This window comes from Helianthus annuus, chromosome 6, assembly GCF_002127325.2.
Source record: "Helianthus annuus cultivar XRQ/B chromosome 6, HanXRQr2.0-SUNRISE, whole genome shotgun sequence".
In the NCBI taxonomy this organism is placed as follows: Eukaryota; Viridiplantae; Streptophyta; class Magnoliopsida; order Asterales; family Asteraceae; genus Helianthus; species Helianthus annuus.
Window position 1 is genome coordinate 64,294,333 of NC_035438.2, and position 18,066 is coordinate 64,312,398.

General features: G+C 37.7%; 2 protein-coding genes across 2 annotated transcripts; one reads left to right on the top strand and one right to left on the bottom strand.

Annotated features, from left to right (window-relative positions):
* The first annotated feature begins 4,588 nt into the window (after positions 1–4,588).
* Positions 4,589–5,952, top strand: LOC110942550. The gene is made up of 2 exons (XM_022184324.1): positions 4,589–5,048; positions 5,336–5,952. The coding sequence occupies exons 1-2, from the start codon at positions 4,589–4,591 to the stop codon at positions 5,950–5,952; spliced, it is 1,077 nt and encodes a 358-aa protein (XP_022040016.1).
* A 1,349-nt stretch (positions 5,953–7,301) lies between these two features.
* Positions 7,302–8,587, bottom strand: LOC110939793 (probable carboxylesterase 18). The gene is made up of 2 exons (XM_022181362.2): positions 7,949–8,587; positions 7,302–7,825 (listed from the first exon to the last, which is right to left on the bottom strand). The coding sequence occupies exons 1-2, from the start codon at positions 8,543–8,545 to the stop codon at positions 7,397–7,399; spliced, it is 1,026 nt and encodes a 341-aa protein (XP_022037054.1). The 5' UTR covers positions 8,546–8,587; the 3' UTR covers positions 7,302–7,396.
* Between the last annotated feature and the right edge of the window lie 9,479 nt (positions 8,588–18,066).

The following is an 18,066-nucleotide window of genomic DNA, read 5'->3' on the forward strand; positions in this document are numbered from 1 at the left end:
TCTTTTTTTTATTTAACGAGCTCTTATGTTGTTGTTGTTGTTGTTGTTGTTGTTGTGTGGCATTGGGGATATTTGGCATGATTTTACAAATGTATTTAACCTATTAATTTTTTTACTAAAAATAATTTGTTTCGAGTTCATCCCTATACCTCCTTTACTTAAAAAAACATATTTTTACGTGCATATTTTTATGTACGTGTCGGTATGAATTCGATTTACTCTACGCTTCGACCTAAACTTATCAAGTATAATGCTTTTTGTTATCTTTTATGTGCATATTTTATGTACGTTTCGTTATAAATTTGAGTTGGGATATGTTTCAACGTAAAATTTTTTGCGAAATGAGTGAGGTCTAATATAATCTGTTTTCGTGCTTATTTTATGAATGTGTCGTTAATTTTGTTTCGAACCGAGTGGAGTCAAAAGTTCTAATTAATCTCTCTTGATTATACGTGTTAGCTTTTCCGTTATACCCGTTATGTTTTCTATGTATAAGTCGGATCCTATATAATACGTTATGATTGTACGTTATAAATTAGATTTACTTTATGTTTTGATCTAATCGCAATGCTTATATACGTTACATTGAGTTCGATTAGATATGTCGAAATGCACGTTTTCATACGATTAACACATCACATAACGTTTAGACTAATCTATTTGATGTTTACAATGTACCCGCGCCGCAACGCGCACGAGTGTTATTCCTAGTTTATCAAGAAAATACATATAAACAAAATTTTGGGTTGATTTAAATAACGAGTCTCACATGATAATATGAGAATGAGAGTAGCAAACTATTATAATAATAATAATAATAATAATAATAATAATAATAATAATAATAATAATAATAATAATAATAATAATAATAATAATAATAATAATAATAGTAGTAGAAGAAGAAGAAGAACTTGTGGTTAGTGTACCGTCTGTGAAATAGCGTCTTTCAAATCGGCGCTACAATAACTTTTTTTTAAGTTTAACTTATACATTTGCATACCTACACTTTAATTAGTTACACTTGCACCCCTATACTTAATCAAGTTTTTTTCTTTTATCAATTAACGTTTCTATTCCTGAACTTTAACAGATATATCATACGACTCCTGAACTTTAATAATTATTTCCTTTCACTAATATATGTATATGTAACACTCCAATCGATGACGGCGGAAACATCAGGGCATCACGTAAACAGATTGCTCAAAACCTCATGATCGACTAAAAATTTAAATATTTCATTAATCAATTTAAAGATCATCCATACAAGAAAAACAAACTGTTCAATAAAAATAACTAGATCAAGTATAAATTATTCTAAGTCTCAAAGCATCCTAGTTGTGATATCCTGGTAATCATTATGCATTGTTACTTGAAACATGTGGAAAATAAAGTGTCAACTTCGAAAAGCTGGCGAGCATACATAGGTTTGCGAAAATAAGTAAGTAGAATGTCAAGTTTTATCTAGAACTATCTTGTGAAAACAAGACTGAGGAACAAATGGGGCGCACAATCAAACCTTGTGACTGAAGGAACTGCGAAAAGTTAACCTTTGTGTATGTTGTTGTTTCAATCATCCTTAGATCCATACGGGGATGGGTTTGTCAGACCTATACCACTATAATCTACTACAATGGACTTGTGCGAAGTTAATGATTGTAATAAGTTATAAGCTCCTAAAGTTATGTTTATGACAAGAAGTGTAAAGATAAAAAGTTAACACAAATAATTGATAAATTTAAGTAACTTGTTTCACCCAAAAATTTAAATGACAAAGAGCTATGTAAACTCACCTTAGGCTAGACGGTATGGGGAGCGTCCCCCACCCGTCCAGCACCGGCGAGGACGCGCACACCGTGCTGAGCGTCGGCCTGAAGCTGTTTGAGACGGGCCAGAAAAAGACAAACAGTTTGTGGGGTCCGAGGCATGTTTGACCGTTTGAATAAAAAAAATTCAATTCAATTTTCCATTTAATTACCAACGACCATTTTTTAAAAATATACCAAATTTATTCCAAATTTTATAAATACTCATCACTTTTACACCATTTTTCACACTTTTTCACCCACTACAATCTCCTAACTCTCTCACATTTTATAAACACTTTTCCCTTTTTATATAAACTCAATATTTTTATACCATTTTTTACCCACTACCACCCCATCTCTCTCTCAAAATTTACCATGTCTTCACCTTCTTCAATTTCTTCATCTTCTTCGTCTACGTGGCATTCGTCTTCTTCGGAAGAGAATGATACATTTTTCGAAAACATGATTATGTACTCGGCACAGATCTTCATGGCAAATGATGAAGTGTCGTCCGAACGGCTAACTAGACGAGCAAAATTAAACCGAGACAAAGAAGGTACTTTACTATTTTTTCCGTATGTTTATTTAAATTTGAAAATGTATATTTTTCGTTTTAAATATATAGCCGCCCACGATAAACTAGTGGCCGATTATTTTGCCGACGAACCCGTGTACACAGACGAGATGTTTCGACGTCGGTTCCGCATGAGTCGTCGACTTTTTTACGTATCGCAGGCGACATGGCCCAGTCTGATCCGTTTTTCACACTACGATACGACGCTAGGGGGCAAAGGGGTTTCACTAATTTACAAAATGTACGTCGGCCTTTCGCCAACTGGCATATGGTTACGCACCCGATGCATTAGACGAGTATTTAAGGATGTCCGAAAGAACCACACGTCTATGTTTACACAGGTTTTGCGAATGGGTTTTCAAATTATATAGCAAGAGATACCTGCGGAGACCGAATGCAAACGACGTTCAAAGTTATATCAAGCACACGAACAAAGACATAGTTTCCCAGGAATGCTCGGGAGCATTTATTGCATGCACTGGTCGTGGCAGAACTGCCCTACTGCCTGGCAAGGTCAGTATACTAGGGGAGATCATGGACATCCCACTATTATTCTAGAGGTTGTTGCGTCACAGCATCTCTGGATCTGACATGCTTTTTTTGGTCTACATGGTTCGCTTAATGACCTTACCATCATATACCAGTCATAGATATCTGACGATGTAGTGGCGGGAACAGGTCCAGACACAAGTTTTACGGTTTCGGGGGTGGAATACAGGCGAGGTTACTACCTTGCAGATGGAATATACACAACGTACTCGACAATCGTTAAAACTATTCCGCACCCGACAGACGAAAAAATAAAAAAAATTGCGAAGTATCAAGAGGGTGCGAGAAAAGATATTGAACGTGCTTTTGTGGTACTACAAAAAAAGGGCATATCATTGAACATCTAGCACGTTCGGCTACACCAAAGAGGATACGACACATTATGTACGTTTGTATCATCCTTCATAACATGGTCATTGAAGACGAAGGTAGAGCGATATGCGAGTACAACGAAAACGCGTCTACTGGAAATTCTGTTCAAGTTAGTTTGGAACAACAAGATTTGAACATGTTCTCTCTACGTAACGAGTACACACATCATAACCTACAAGCGGACTTGGTGGAATACATTTGGAACAACGCTCAAAACGAACCAGACGACCACATGCAGGACGAAGACTAGTAGCTTTTTTTTGAGTTAAATGCCATTTTAGTCCCTGTGGTTTGGGTCATTTTGCCAGTTTAGTCCAAAGGTTTCATTTTTAACCTGTAGGTCCAAAAAGGTTTCACAGTTGCCATTTTAGTCCACTAGGTTAACTTTATCCATTTTTTCTGTTAACGAGAAGGCTAATTCGGTCATTTTATATGGCTGAATTGCCCTTTCAGTTAACAGAATTACATACAAAATGACCAAATTGGCCTTCTCGTTAACAGAAAAAATAGATGAAGTTAACCCAGTGGACTAAAATGGCAACTGTGAAACCTTTTGGACCCACAGGTTAAAAATGAAACCTTTGAACTAAACTGGCAAAATAGCCTAAACCACAGGGACTAAAATGGCATTTAACTCCTTTTTTTAATATTTTTTTAATGCTTAAGTTTTTTTTCAAGTTTATGTTTTTTTTTAATTTAATAGGATTTTTTTTAAGAGTTTATGTTTTTTTTAAGTTTATGCAATGTTGTTTAATATTATTGAAAATATTTTCTTATTTTATTTGTTAAATGTTAAAAAAAGTGGAAGATTTAAAAAAAATAATAATAAAGTGGTGGGGTAGGATCATCCTCCCATTTCCACTAATTTTGTGGGATGGACCATCTTGGGAGGATGGTGATGTGGCACCTAGATGACGGATCATCCTCCGAGGAAGGATCATCACCATACCATATAGCCTTACCAAACAAATAATCACACAAGATGGACTTAGGCTACACGGTATGGCCCGTCCCCCCCTCCCGTTCCCAGCCGAAGACGCCGTCAACACCATACCCCCCCCGTCCCCGTTCCTTTCGTCTGTATTTGGACGTTGGCGACGCTCGATAAGTGGGCCCCATTTTTGAAAAGTTACCGTTTAAGAAAAAAAATTTCCATTTTTCAAAAAACAACAAACGGTCAAAAATTTAAATATATATATATTTCATTTCCATTTTCACCTACATTCACAAATCTAACCCAAAATTTCTTCCCACTTTTATAAAACATCATACTCTATAGAAAATGGAACCCTTCAACAACCCGAACAATCCCAACAACCCGACCCAACCTAATGTTTTCTCGGTTCCGGCATATTATCCGACGGTAGAACCGAACCAATTCTCGCAATATTCATCAAATGCGTTTGCATCATTCCAACACTCGCCAAACCAATTCGCTCAATTCTCGCAAAATCAAGTCATTCAACAAATGATGTTGCGGGGTGCTTATAATTTCCCACCGAACCCGACACCACCCGTTCAACCCCAACCGCTCCCGATGCAACACTTTCAACAACCCGAACCCGACGACGATGTGGAGGTTGTTCCTGAAACCCAACCGGCTAAAGGAAAAGGAAAACGAAACAAAGGCAAGCAAGTGGTTGGTGATCAATCGTCCAAACCGAAGTCGACTAAGTGGACGCCAATCGAAGAAGATGCCTTAGCCAAGGCTTTCATAGCCACGTCTAACAACAAGACAAAAGGTTCGTATTTTTTTTAAGGTTTATCTTTTTTTTTTTAAGGTTTATACTTTTTTTAAATATATTTTTCTAAATTTTTTTTAACAGTTTATAAATTTTTAATTTTTTTAACAGTTTATTTAAATTTGATGGTCAACAGTTTGGTTATTTTTTATTTTTTTATTTAAATCGTATTTTTAAAGTGTGTTTATTTTTTTTTATTTTTTTTAACAGTTTACTTTTTTTAACAGTTTATTTTTTTGTTTGTTTCATTTGTTTAAGTTTAATATATTTTGTTTGTTTTATTATAGGTAATAACCAAACGGGTGACGGGTTTTGGTCCAAGGTTTTGGCGAAGTTCCTCGAACTTATGGACCAAGGTCCGTATCGTGATATCGACTCGGTGTCGTCAAAGTGGCGGAAATTGAACTCGGCCGTCAATAGGTTTTGCGAGGAATATAATAAAATATATACAAGTGCGCGTCGTAGCGGCATGAGCGACGACGATGTTTTCAAAAAAGCGTTGGACAACTATAAGAACAACAATGCTAATACCAACTATACTCACGTTCGCGCGTGGGAAATTATGAAAAAGGAACCGAAATGGTCGCCGATACCTAACGAGGTGGAGATGGCGAAACGCCAAAAAACATCGGAAACGGGTAGCTTTAGCGCCGGTGGATTGGACGCGAGGTGTCACATAAACTTAAATGATGACGCCGGCTTTGACGAAGAGGAGTACGCCGTACATGAAGCGGAGCGTCCACCGGGCCGAGACAAATCAAAGAAGGAGCGGGCCAAGGGGAAAGAAAAGGAAAAGGTGGACCCGAACATGGTTGAGTTTATGGAACACCTAAAAATGTACAACGACATATCGGCCCAAAAGACGAAGGCGAAGGAGCGGCCGTCGAAGAAAAAACTCGTGTAGTAGAAGAAAAGTTGCGCGAGAAGGTCCGATTGTCGAATGAGAAAATCCGAATTTCCGATGAAAATATTTGGCTCAAGGAATGGGAAATAATATCGATGAATGTCGAGGACGAACCCGAGCCGAAACGTTCGATGTTGAAAAAACTAAAACACGACATCATGAAAAAATATCAAATTATTTAACTCTATGTTTTTTTATTAAGTCTTTGTTTTTTTTTATTTAGTGTATGTTTTTTTTAAGTTTATGTAATGTGGTTTTAATATTAATGAAAATATTTTCTTAGTTTATTTTTTAAATGTTAAAAAATAGAAGATTAAAAAAAAACATAGAAGATTAAAAAAATATAAATAAAAATGGTGGGGAGGACTATGACTAGGATCATCCTCCCATACTCTTTAGTTCAAGGTGATGGTGCATCTTTGGAAGGACTATGACGTGACGCCTATATGGCGGATGGTCCTCCAATGATGAGATGTCACCATACCCTCTAGCCTTAGCAAACAAATAATCACACAAGATGGTTGCATTGAAGATGTGGGGAGAATCCCAAAGAGTTACCCTATTAAAATTCATGGAATATTGTTTGATAAATGGACTTGGATTTACGTTTAGGGATTTAGGACTAGTAGGGAAACTTGGGAATTTCATAACAAAGTTTGGGAAATACAAAGTTTAGATAATTAATTATTTTAAGATTCTTGGAAAATAAATAAAGTTTATAGATTTTAATTGACTTGGTTAATTAAATAAATTTAATGAATTCATTTAAAAAAATGGAATTTAGCGGCATCACCTATAAAAATTATTTGGTTATAACTTTTATAAATAACATAATAGTTTAAATAATCTTTTTAACTCCTTATTTATATAACGTAAATCATAATTTATAAAAATTGCAAAACAATTAGTTTTTATCATAAAACAGTTTTCATATTTTTTTTTCTTTTATAAAGACAGTTTAATTTAAACTGATTTAAAAGAGTCGCGCAAAAAGGGGATAACAAGACTCGAACCTGTGCACTTGACAAGTCAAAGCCTTCACACAAACACAAAACCTTTTTGGACCTACAGATGAAAAATGAAATATTTGGACTAAACTAGCAAAATGGCCCAAACCACAGAGACTAAAATGACATTTAACTCTAGATTTTTTTTTTTTTTATATTTGATTCATTTCCACGTATTTATAAGTGACGTTACTGGTTCGACTCTCTCCGACACTTTTCTCCTCTTTTTTAAGGGGGTGTTTGGGATCCCTTAATTTCACCAACGTATAACTTATTAACTTTTTGAAAAATTAAAAAGTTGTTTGTGATTGCTTGTCTTGTGAGGAAAGAATAAGTCACAAAAGTCATTTTAAAGCTCTCAATGAAACTTCAACGTTTACTTTATTTAGAGAAAACTCATTTTACAACATCTCTACTTCACTAAGCGGGTAGACCCGCTAGTATACCTTATTTAAGACCTTGTAAACGAAGTCCTTCATTTCCGATATAAGTTGGTCCGATTCCGGCAACTCCGAGAAGAGGAAGAACTCGTGAAACATGTTTGGGTAGTCCACCAAGTACACTTCTTTCCCGGATTTCTTGAGCCACTCGTAGTATCTTATCTGCCAGTCCCGGAGAATATCAAACCCAGTCACAACTACCATAGTGGGTGGTAAATCCATTTCGGATATGTCCACAGCATTCGGCCCACTAACATTGATGATAGGATGGTCGCGGTTATAGGGTTCACCCAGCGGCATGAACGCGTTCCAAAACCAATCCGTTCGCTTCGTTGACAGGATAGGCGCTGATCCATCCAGCCGTATCTCTGAATCTGTTCGCTCCTCCCCTCCAAAGAATGGTTGGATAGCCACCAGCCCAATTACCTTCAAAACATGTGGTTGTGGCACAAATTATTTGTTTGGATTTAGTGAGGAGTTTTATTATTGACCATTCATTTCTTATAAGAAAACAAATTAGCGATAAGATTCAATCTTTCTTTAGCGTACCTGGAGTTGTTGGAAGTCGAATTGGGAGGCTCTTAGACCAACATAATGAGTTATATGTGCGCCAGAACTATCACCAGCCATAAAGCAGCGTGAAATATTTGCATTCTCCGGTAACCATTTCAACCTGTTCTCTTCATTGTCCAGAAATTTCAGCACATCAAACGCATCGTCATGTTGCGCAGGGTGTCGATTCTCCGGTGCAAGATGATAATCAACAGAAACAACTATCACATGCAATTCTTTCGCAAACTTGCGGCATACATCGTCGTATAACTTAAAGTCCGGGGAGAGGACAATATATCCACCACCGTGGAAGAACACCATTACTGGAAGATCTTCAACCGCGTACTGTATGGGGACAAATACGCGGAACCAGAGCTTGCGAGTTGGATCCACCACAACATCGTATGTTTTCACACCGTTGCTTGGTTCGGATGATGGCTGGACCTGGAGGAGGTCTAGGACTTTGAGAAGACAGCGGTTCACTGTCCCGTCTTTTCGGGTAACTAGGTCGATTGCAGGGCCGGCTAGCGAAAGTAAAATTCGTAATTTCCAGGGCAAGGATAGAGAGTTTGGAGCTTTGGGTGCAGATTCCATTGAAAGATGAGGGAAATAATCAAAGGTAAGGGTGTGACGGAACTATTCAAAGTTCATATAGAAATTTGTAGATTTTAAAACGTGTGTATTACGTGGCCTGGTGTTTACCTCAAATATAAAAATTCATATAAAAAGTTGTAGTTACGTCGCCTTTCAGTTGGGACCCGCAAGAAACCGAAAGAGAAATGAGCAAAGCAAAAATTCTGAGCCGTTTTCTCAAACAGGATCAAGTATCAACTTAATAGTAACAGCCATCAGAAATTTAGCATAAATATTACATGTCCAAATGTTTAATCCTTGTTGGAGAAAGTAACAAAGCGATAGATATAATAAAAGTTCGGTAGATATAAAAAGAGAGAGAGAGAGAGAGAGAGGGGGAGAGACATAGACTTGCAAATTGTGATGGTAACAAATATTAAAATCTCGTAAGATTTGCAGGTGTAGTTCATTAAAATCTTTTTTTTTTAAATAACAGTAAACTTGAATAAAAAAAAGAAAACCTTTAAACCCTTTATCTATTTATATCTCCATTTTAAACCATTTTTTACACACACCAATCTACATCTTTTAACCATTTTAAACCCATTTCACACAATCTACATCTTTCTCAAATGGAGTTCCCTACGGATTCGACGTTTCCGATGTCTAGCGATAGCGATACCGAGTCGTCTTCCGACAATGAGAGCTAAAATATTTTGTGTCGGTGTATAACGAACTTGATACCGAGTCGTCCCACCCAAAGAAGAAGATGGTAGACCGTGATCGTGATCGTATACGTGCCAACGAAGTGTTAATGAACGATTATTTTGTGGAAAATCCGCTCTACAATGCCGAAACGTTTAGAGATCGGTTTCGTTTACCCAAAGAATTATTTTTAAAGATTGTTGGAGACATCGAAGCAAGCGAGGAATGGTTTCAAGAACGTTACGATGCGAGGGGCAAACCAAGTTTCACGCCGATACAAAAATGCACGTCTGCCATTCGCCAACTAGCGACAGGTAACCTTCCCGATCAATATGATGAATACCTAGCTGTGGCGGCCAGAACTTCACGTGAATGTTTGCAATTTTTTTGCAACGCGGTCATTAAGTTGTATGGTAAAGAGTTTTTACGTAAACCGGCGAGCCACGACATCTCACGTATTTATGCCGCACATGAGGCTAGATGGCATTTTCCCGGGATGCTCGGTAGCATCGATTGTACACATATCGAGTGGAAAAATTGTCCAAGAGAGTTGCGAGGGGCATATGTTAGGGGTGACATCAAAAGACCAACCATCATACTAGAAGCGGTGGCGTCGAATGATTTATGGATTTGGCATTCGTATTTCGGTGTTCCAGGTTCAAACAACGACATCAATGTGTTGCACACGTCGCCGTTGTTTCAAACCGTAACGAATGGTACGACACCTTCCTCACCTTTCTATGTTAACGGACGATATTACAAACGAGCCTTTTTTCTTGTGGATGGTATCTACCCGTCACGATCTGTTTTTGTGAAAGCTCCCTCATTTCCTGTCGAGGCTAAAGAAATCGTTTCAAAAAGTTGCAAGAATCGGCAAGAAAAGATGTTGAGAGGGCATTTGGTGTTTTAAAGGGAAAATGGGATGCAAAAGGTAAGTGTTTTGGCTTTCTACGGTATGTAGGTGTTCAAAATATGAAAGAGACATTGGTGACTTTGAATACAATCGGGATGTTTGATATGAAAGTATCAGTTGCATTGGCTAAGTATGACAAGGATCATAAGAGGTTCAACTATGCTTCGTCTTCATCGGGTAGGAGTGAATGGAGACCTAAAGGCAATTACCAGGAGAATAGTAAATATACAAGAGATAAGAATATCGGTGGACGGTCAAACTCGGGTAAAAATGGTTCAACTCAGGGTCCTTCGGGACCGTCGTATGTTCAGGAAGGAACGTCTTTTGCTGATATGCTTCGAGGTAAGAAGGGAAAAAGTGACGCTGGAGCAAAAGTTGTTACGGTTGAAGGAAAAGGATCACTGTATCCTCTGCATTGTATTGGCAGGTCTGTTATTGGTAAGGCCAAGGCAGAGGTATCAATTGACATGCTAAAACGGGAGGTGGAAAAGGAAGGAATGTTTGAGGTTGGTTTGTCATTTATTGGTGGGGTGACCTACATGTTAATCTTTAAGGATAGGGTGACAGCTACAGAATCTATGCAGGTACATGCTAAGTTTTTTTATTAAGTTTTCGTTAATTTCTACCTTTGGAATGGTGAGGAGATTCCGTTTAGTAGGATTGTTTTGCTGAGTATTGTGGGTGTGCCTTTCATTATTCGAGATACACAGTATATGATAAAGTTGGGGTTTGTTTGGAGATGTGGTACAAGGCTCATCGTTTTCCTGGCATGATGAAGATAATTCATCTGGCTCGGTTAAGGTTTTAACATCTCAAGTATCCAGAATAAACAAGGCTGTGGTGATTAAGTGGGCTAATAGAAGTATTGTGGTTTGGGTATCGGAAATTCATGAACAGAAGATTATGGTCAGTGACAAGAATGATTCGTCAGATGAATCGGAGTCAGGAAATGAGTCGGACTCGGAGGTGGATTCAGAGGATGAGGAGGAAGTGGAGGATTATGAGGAAGGTGAAATACGATCGGTTTGAATGAGGAAGATAACATGCATGTAGATGACGATTGATGTGTGTAAAATGCAACATATAAATTGCATCAAATGAGGCATAAAACTAACCCTTTTTAAGTACTAATGTTGGAAAAAGTGTGCTTTTGTCTTCCTTTTGTATTTTCACGGTAAAAAGAGCTTAAATGAACAAAAGAAGCAAAAATGCAGCCAAATCCAACATAAATACAAAGAAAAGGAAGAAACATGGCATGCCCGACTCCTCGACAGCATCTCCCAAAGCAAAAGCAAAAACAAGAAGAAAGCTGAGCATGGGGTTGTGCCCAGCTGAACACGGGGCTGTGCCCAGCTCCACACGGGGCGTGTCCAGCTCAACACGGGGCTGTGCTCAGCGAGCACGGGGCCGTGTCCAGGATGGTCAGCCCTGGCAGAAAAGACAAAAGTGATAGAAGCTTTTGTTGTCCACCACGGGGCCGTGCCCAGCGGACATGGGGGCGTGGCGAAAGTACTGCAGGCGCATTAATTGTAATTGCGAATTACAATTAATGAGGAGAGAGATTGTCAGACGGGCACGGGGCCGTGTGCAGCGGACACAGGGTCGTACCCAGGCTTCTGTTCAGCCTATAAATAGGAGTGCTTGGTTTCATTGCAACTCATCCCTTGGCACACCACCTCTCTCACACTTCATCCACCATCCACCACCATCACAACACCATCATCCACCACCATCATCCATTGTCCATCATAGAGTGTGTGAGTCGTCTCGGGATCCAAGATTGATCGTAAGAGTTTGAAGGACCGGTTTTGACACCGTTCGATTGCGTAACGAACGTTCGACGTGCGGAATCGGTGAACGTACTAGATCGAACACACAATAACGTACAAGAAAACGTGATTCTATTAATGTGACGTCGTGTACAATGCCGAGAATCACGTAGAGAGACTTTCTCTCTCTAGATTTTCTCTCTCTAAGCTCTAAGCTCCTAAATCTCCAAATGAGCTCCAAGTCTTCCAAAAGTCTTAACCTTTAAAACTAAATGAGCTATTTATAGGCACAAGGGATATAATGAGAAATCTCATTATTTACAAAATTGCCACCTTGCCTTTCTAACTAGTTGTAACCTAAAATGCTTAGAATCCTTCTGTTTCTGCTACGGAATAGATTGACGGAGGCGATAGACAGATATTGCACTAACAGACTCCCCCTTGGATATTGCCGTAGTCAATCTCGTAGCGCCTTGTCTTTCTCTCTCTCGAACAGAATCCCCGTGGATCTGTCTTCAGGCTCCCCCTTTCGTCAAGCTTCCGTGCTTTTGGGATCGACACCTGGATTTCCGTATACAAGCTCCTCCAAAATATTTATCTGGTTTTTTGAATCCAGGCTTCCTCTTGCGTTGAGCTCATTTTCAGACTCCCCCTTAGACTCAGCTGTCGGGATCGTAGTCTGGCTTTCATCAATTCATAAGTTCAGGATCAATTCCTGGCTTTGTTCTGCATCTGCTCAGGACTTGAAACTTGGTTAACCTGCATATCCTCTACCTCAACATAAGTTTCACAAATTTATAACAGTTAGATTTAAAAAACTTACTGGTAGAAATCATTAACTCATCAATCTGTATAGTTACATCAAGTTCAAATGAATGACCTTGATTAACTAAGCACACAACTTTTTAAACATTTGTATATGACATTCAAAGTTTTCAACATATTCACCCAATCCTGTTCATCATGTTTAGCACTCAAATTTTGAATATCAGCTCTTCAACATCAGTTGTCGAAAATATTTTTGACTTTTCAAAAATTTATGCTAAAACACTCCGAAAATCTTTTTGGATTTATGCTTTTGAATGACATGCAGTAAACAAATATACACAGATAATATTTTTGTGAGTTTGTGTAAGAGGATCATATCAGTTCATGAGACAAATCACTAGAACCGTTAAGCTTTAATCATTTTAAGTTCTAAACGATTCACGTATATTGACGATATAATTGTCCTCTTAAATTTTCACACAATTTTCAATCTATCCAGGATACGATTTAGATGTTTTATGGACTTAGCTCAATTCATGTGTCCCACCTCTTGAATATACTCCCGTATCCAGAATCCCAATATTCAGTCTTACAGGTAAGAATACTACAATGATATCTGTACATAAATTAGGGGTTAAATGCGAGAACTGAGGGATCTCAGGTCGATACTTCCGTATGCGTAGAGAGATATCAGTTTCGACTTTGCAGTATGTCCCCTTTAGGGGATCTTTTCAGCTACAACAGATGATTATCAATTTTATTGTCTAATCAGCTGAGGGCTTAATGCAATGTTTCAAGCATTTCAGGCAAAGCATTATCCAAGGACTAGGTCAGAACTTCCGTTCAGCAGAAGTCCCGGAATAATACCCCAGACATCATTGAGTATAAAAACCTAGTATATCAGAATACGAGACCTTTCAAACGAGATTTCAGGGGTTACCTATATATCCAAGTAGTGTTCCCCACGAATTTCGCATGTTTGAAATTTTAAGTTTATATCCCGAATAAATCTACTAAATGTATGAAAACCTATCGTCACATCATCAGTGAGACCTCACATTTGACATTACATTTCTTTAGCGTGCTGTGATAGTCCACTGATGTACTATCATTTCCTCTTTTCTCAACAAAACTCATTTTTGATTTTTCAATGTTTTTGGAATTTTCAAATTTTCTAATTTTTTTAAAATTTTTCTCCCCCTAAAATCAAAATATGTTTCAATTTTGATTTTCAAGGAAAATTTGAAAACTGTACAAATAAAATGACAAACTGATATCGAATTACTTCAATTCGCCATTCATTTGGCATAAACGATCAGAACTCCCCCTGACAACAAACTATTTTCCCATTTAGATTTCAAAACACTTAAGTTTGTTTTAATCAAAATGGTTTTTCCGGAAAATTAGTTTTGTGTGTCATTTCACAAATTCGGGGTTCTTTCACCATATTGTTTTTCCTTTAATCACTTGTCGGAAAGAGAAATCAAGTACAACTTAATGTCCTTGATTAGTCTTTTGTAATTCGAAATATCACAGTTACCAACCTGTGAATTTCTCACGAAAGATGCCGATACCTGTTCCACACTTACCAACCTGGGAACTCCGGCAAGTCAGGGTTTTTCATTTGAAAAGATCCACCCAAGCCTGACCAGCCTTGGGTTTGACAGTTTTTACCTCAACAACTGGCTCTTCTGGTTTCGACATACCAGAATCATTTCCTGAATGTGGCCCGTCTGACTTTGATCTGTCAGATTCATCGCCGACATGTGGCTCCTTTGTTTCCGAAGAAACAGATTCATTGCCACCAAATGTTACCTTCTTCTTTATCTCCTCTTTTGTCCTCAGATTTGTATCTGATGAATTCACCTTGCTTGACTTTGCAATCGAGGGAGTTGATTCAACGGAACTCTTATTCGATCTGTCCGGTGAACCCGAGGACAAAATCCTTTCGAGATACTCTCGTGCTTTCTTCCTCTTCTTCCTCAGTTTTTCTTTCTGCCCTTGTGAAAGCTTTACTTTCTTTTCTTGAACTTTTGGTTCTTGAACTTTATGTTCTTTGGGCTTGACATTGACTGGTTTCTTTGTCATTCTTTGAGATTCATCCCTCGATCTTCTCATCGATCTCCTTGGGCAATCTCTTGCAATATGACCTTTGATTTGACAATTATAGCATCTTCTTGTTTCAAATCTCCGACTTTGGCAGTTAACAGCAATGTGTCCTTGATAGCCACAAGAGTAACACACTCTGTTATCATACCTCTTCTCTCTTTCATACCGTACACCATTTTCATACCACACACTTAGATCATAGCATTGAGTTGCCTTGTGGTAGTCATTTCTCTTCTTGTATCCTTGATTTGGCATTTGAGCACTGTGGTCAAACCTGCACCACTTATTACCAACATTTTGTAAATTTTCATTTTTAAATTTTTGTGATTTTTTATTGTGATTGGATGATTGATCTGATGAGCTTTTATTTTCTTTTTGAAAATTATTCGATTTTTTATCTTTTTGTTTCTGTTCCACACTCTTCTTTACAGGTTTTTGCGTTGAGCATTCACCTTTCTCAGTAGAATGTAAAACAGTATTTTTAAACATTTCATTTAATTTCAAAAATGTTTTTCTTTTTTCTTCTTTTTCTTTTTCATCATCAGATTTGTCATCACAATCTTCAATTTTGACCTTGTCAAAATTTGTGACATTGTCACTTATTGGAACAGAATTGATCGGTTTTGGACATGGAAAATTCAAACTATCTGATGTAATCACAAAACCTCTCAATTTCTTTTCAAGTTCTTCAATCTTGTTTCTTGAATTCTCAGCTTCTTTTTCAAGCTGAGAGATTCTTTCACGATAGAACTTGATAGAATTTTCATTTTCAATTTTAAAATTTTCAAGCACAGATTTTTCATCTTCCAAAACTTTTAACTGTTCTTGAAATCTTGTTTCATTTTCTTTCAGATTTTTGTTTTCCAATTTTATCCAGAAATCTTCATTTTCTGAAGATTTTCTGTTGCTTTCAAAATCTTTTTCATTTTCTTTCAAAATTTTGTTTTCTGTTGTTAAACTGTTTAAATCTTTTAACAGATTATCATTCTCAGATTTTAGCTTTTCACAGTTCAAGCGTAACTCCAGAATCTGTTATCATCGGCTTTCTTTTCAATCTTCAGAGCATTGTTATCCAATGTCAAACTCTCCACATCCTTCAAGAGTTTCACACTGTCTGCTTCTGATTTTTCACAATTCAAGCATTTTCTTCTTTTCTCTTCCTCTTCTTTTCTCTCTTTTTCTTCTTTCTCCTTTCTCTCTTTCTCTTCTTCTATCATTTTCTCCGTTGGAGTTCCCCACCATTTATGTTGCCAATACTCATCATCTTCTTTGTATTCCTTGATGATGGCTTCAATATCTAGTGTTTTGTCGTCGATGGCAATGTTTCCATACTCATCAAGATAACACTCCCTTTTCGAATCCCATCTTCCCGCTCTTTTTGCATCCCGATAAATGCGAGAAATCCTAAGAATTTTGTATTCGGCAAGCATTTTCCGATAGCAATACTTCTGCTCTTCAGTACGTTCATCTTTCCACGGAATAGGTTCATCGTTATTCGCCATGAACTTATATTTGTGAATTACCTTGTAAATTGCCTCGTGTCACCACTGAACCACTAAGCTGACACCTCAAATCAAATATTCAGACAACTCAAATCGGGTTTTGTGATTTGGCCTTTTTTTCAACTAAGTCCACAAATAAATAACCACTGATTGTGATTGGGCCTTTGTATCAATGACGGTGCAATATAGACTTAAACGATAATTGGGCCGCCGTATATGATCCCACGTGAGTTGATCTTTTTGTGATTGAGCTCAAAACTCGCCGACAACTATGGGCCAAACAAAATATTAATATGTTCTAAGATTGGGCCAATCATATCCACTGAACCTTACAAATGGGCGGCAATGTAGGATCTCTTGTAGGAATGCTATAGGGCCGCAAGTCCTTCAATTAAAACCAAACAATGATTGGGCCAAGTCTTGTTACTTCACGTGCATATAATAACAACAACCAGACACTGATTGGGCCTCTATGATGCACACTTCAACCGACAACTACCTACTTAATCGACCAATAACATCAAATGATTCTGTGGTGGGCCTTTACACGTGATTGGGCCAATTGTGTTAGTGGGTCGGTAACTTTATAATATTCAACAAACCACGTGAAGACGATGACAAATAGGCGAACCTCAGATGAAACAATTTTGAGCGGACCACTGATGGAACTATAAGCGAACCAACTTTTTGTTCAGATAAGCGAATCTAAACATATATACATGAGCGGACCATCAGTTGTTCACAAAAGCGGACCATGAATGTCATTATGAGCGAATCTCACAAAATGCACAATAAGCGAACCTGTTTAATGATACATGAGCGAACCTGATATTTGACCTATGAGCGAACCTGTTAAACTCCACACGAGCGGACCTGAATTGTGACGAAAATGCGAACCGAAAAACTGCGATTTCTCCTAAACGGCTAGGAGATTTGATTTGAGACTTGGTAGGGTTGCAATTCAAGTATTTTCGCACAACATGTTAAAAATTCAGACGAAACGGACCGTGAAATCACGTTCAATTTGACGAATTTCTGTAAAAAACGTGAAAAATAGGTAGAAGATGAAGAAATAGATGAAATCGGATCTGAATCGGCTGAAATCTGGTACGAAACAATGCGTTTGATCATGCAATCGAGCTCCTAGCTCTGATACCACTTGAAGGACCGGTTTTGACACCGTTCGATTGCGTAACGAACGTTCGACGTGCGGAATCCGTGAACGTACTAGATCAAATACACAATAACGTACAAGAAAACGTGATTCTATTAATGTGACGTCGTGTACAATGCCGAGAATCACGTAGAGAGACTTTCTCTCTCTAGACTTTCTCTCTCTAAGCTCTAAGCTCCTAAATCTCCAAATGAGCTCCAAGTCTTCCAAAAGTCTTAACCTTTACAACTAAATGAGCTATTTATAGGCACAAGGGATATAATGAGAAATCTCATTATTTACAAAATTGCCACCTTGCCTTTCTAACTAGTTGTAACCTAAAATGCTTAGAATCCTTCTGTTTCTGCTACGGAATAGATTGACGGAGGCGATAGACAGATATTGCACTAACAGAGTTCTTGACAATCAAGGCCATGTTTGCCTAAGTCTCTTACATCACTTGGTGAAGACAAGTGTTTAGTATAATACTTTTTATTTTTAATCTTTTGCACTTTTTACTTGGTTTTGTATTAATGACTTTAATAACTAGTTGCTTATGTTGAAGGTGATCTTTCTTTATCGTTTGTCCGTGGTGTCTTGGCATTATTTTACTGTCTATATAA

What these genes read in the sequence shown, in the direction of transcription:
- LOC110942550 (XM_022184324.1), top strand. Translation starts at nt 4,589, where the DNA reads ATGGAACCCTTCAACAACCCGAACAATCCCAACAACCCGACCCAACCT. An exon ending in GTCTAACAACAAGACAAAAG is followed by an intron (nt 5,049 to 5,335) that starts GTTCGTATTTTT and finishes GTTTTATTATAG; the next exon opens with GTAATAACCAAACGGGTGAC.
- LOC110939793 (XM_022181362.2), bottom strand. Translation starts at nt 8,545, where the DNA reads ATGGAATCTGCACCCAAAGCTCCAAACTCTCTATCCTTGCCCTGGAAA. An exon ending in TCGACTTCCAACAACTCCAG is followed by an intron (nt 7,826 to 7,948) that starts GTACGCTAAAGA and finishes CATGTTTTGAAG; the next exon opens with GTAATTGGGCTGGTGGCTAT.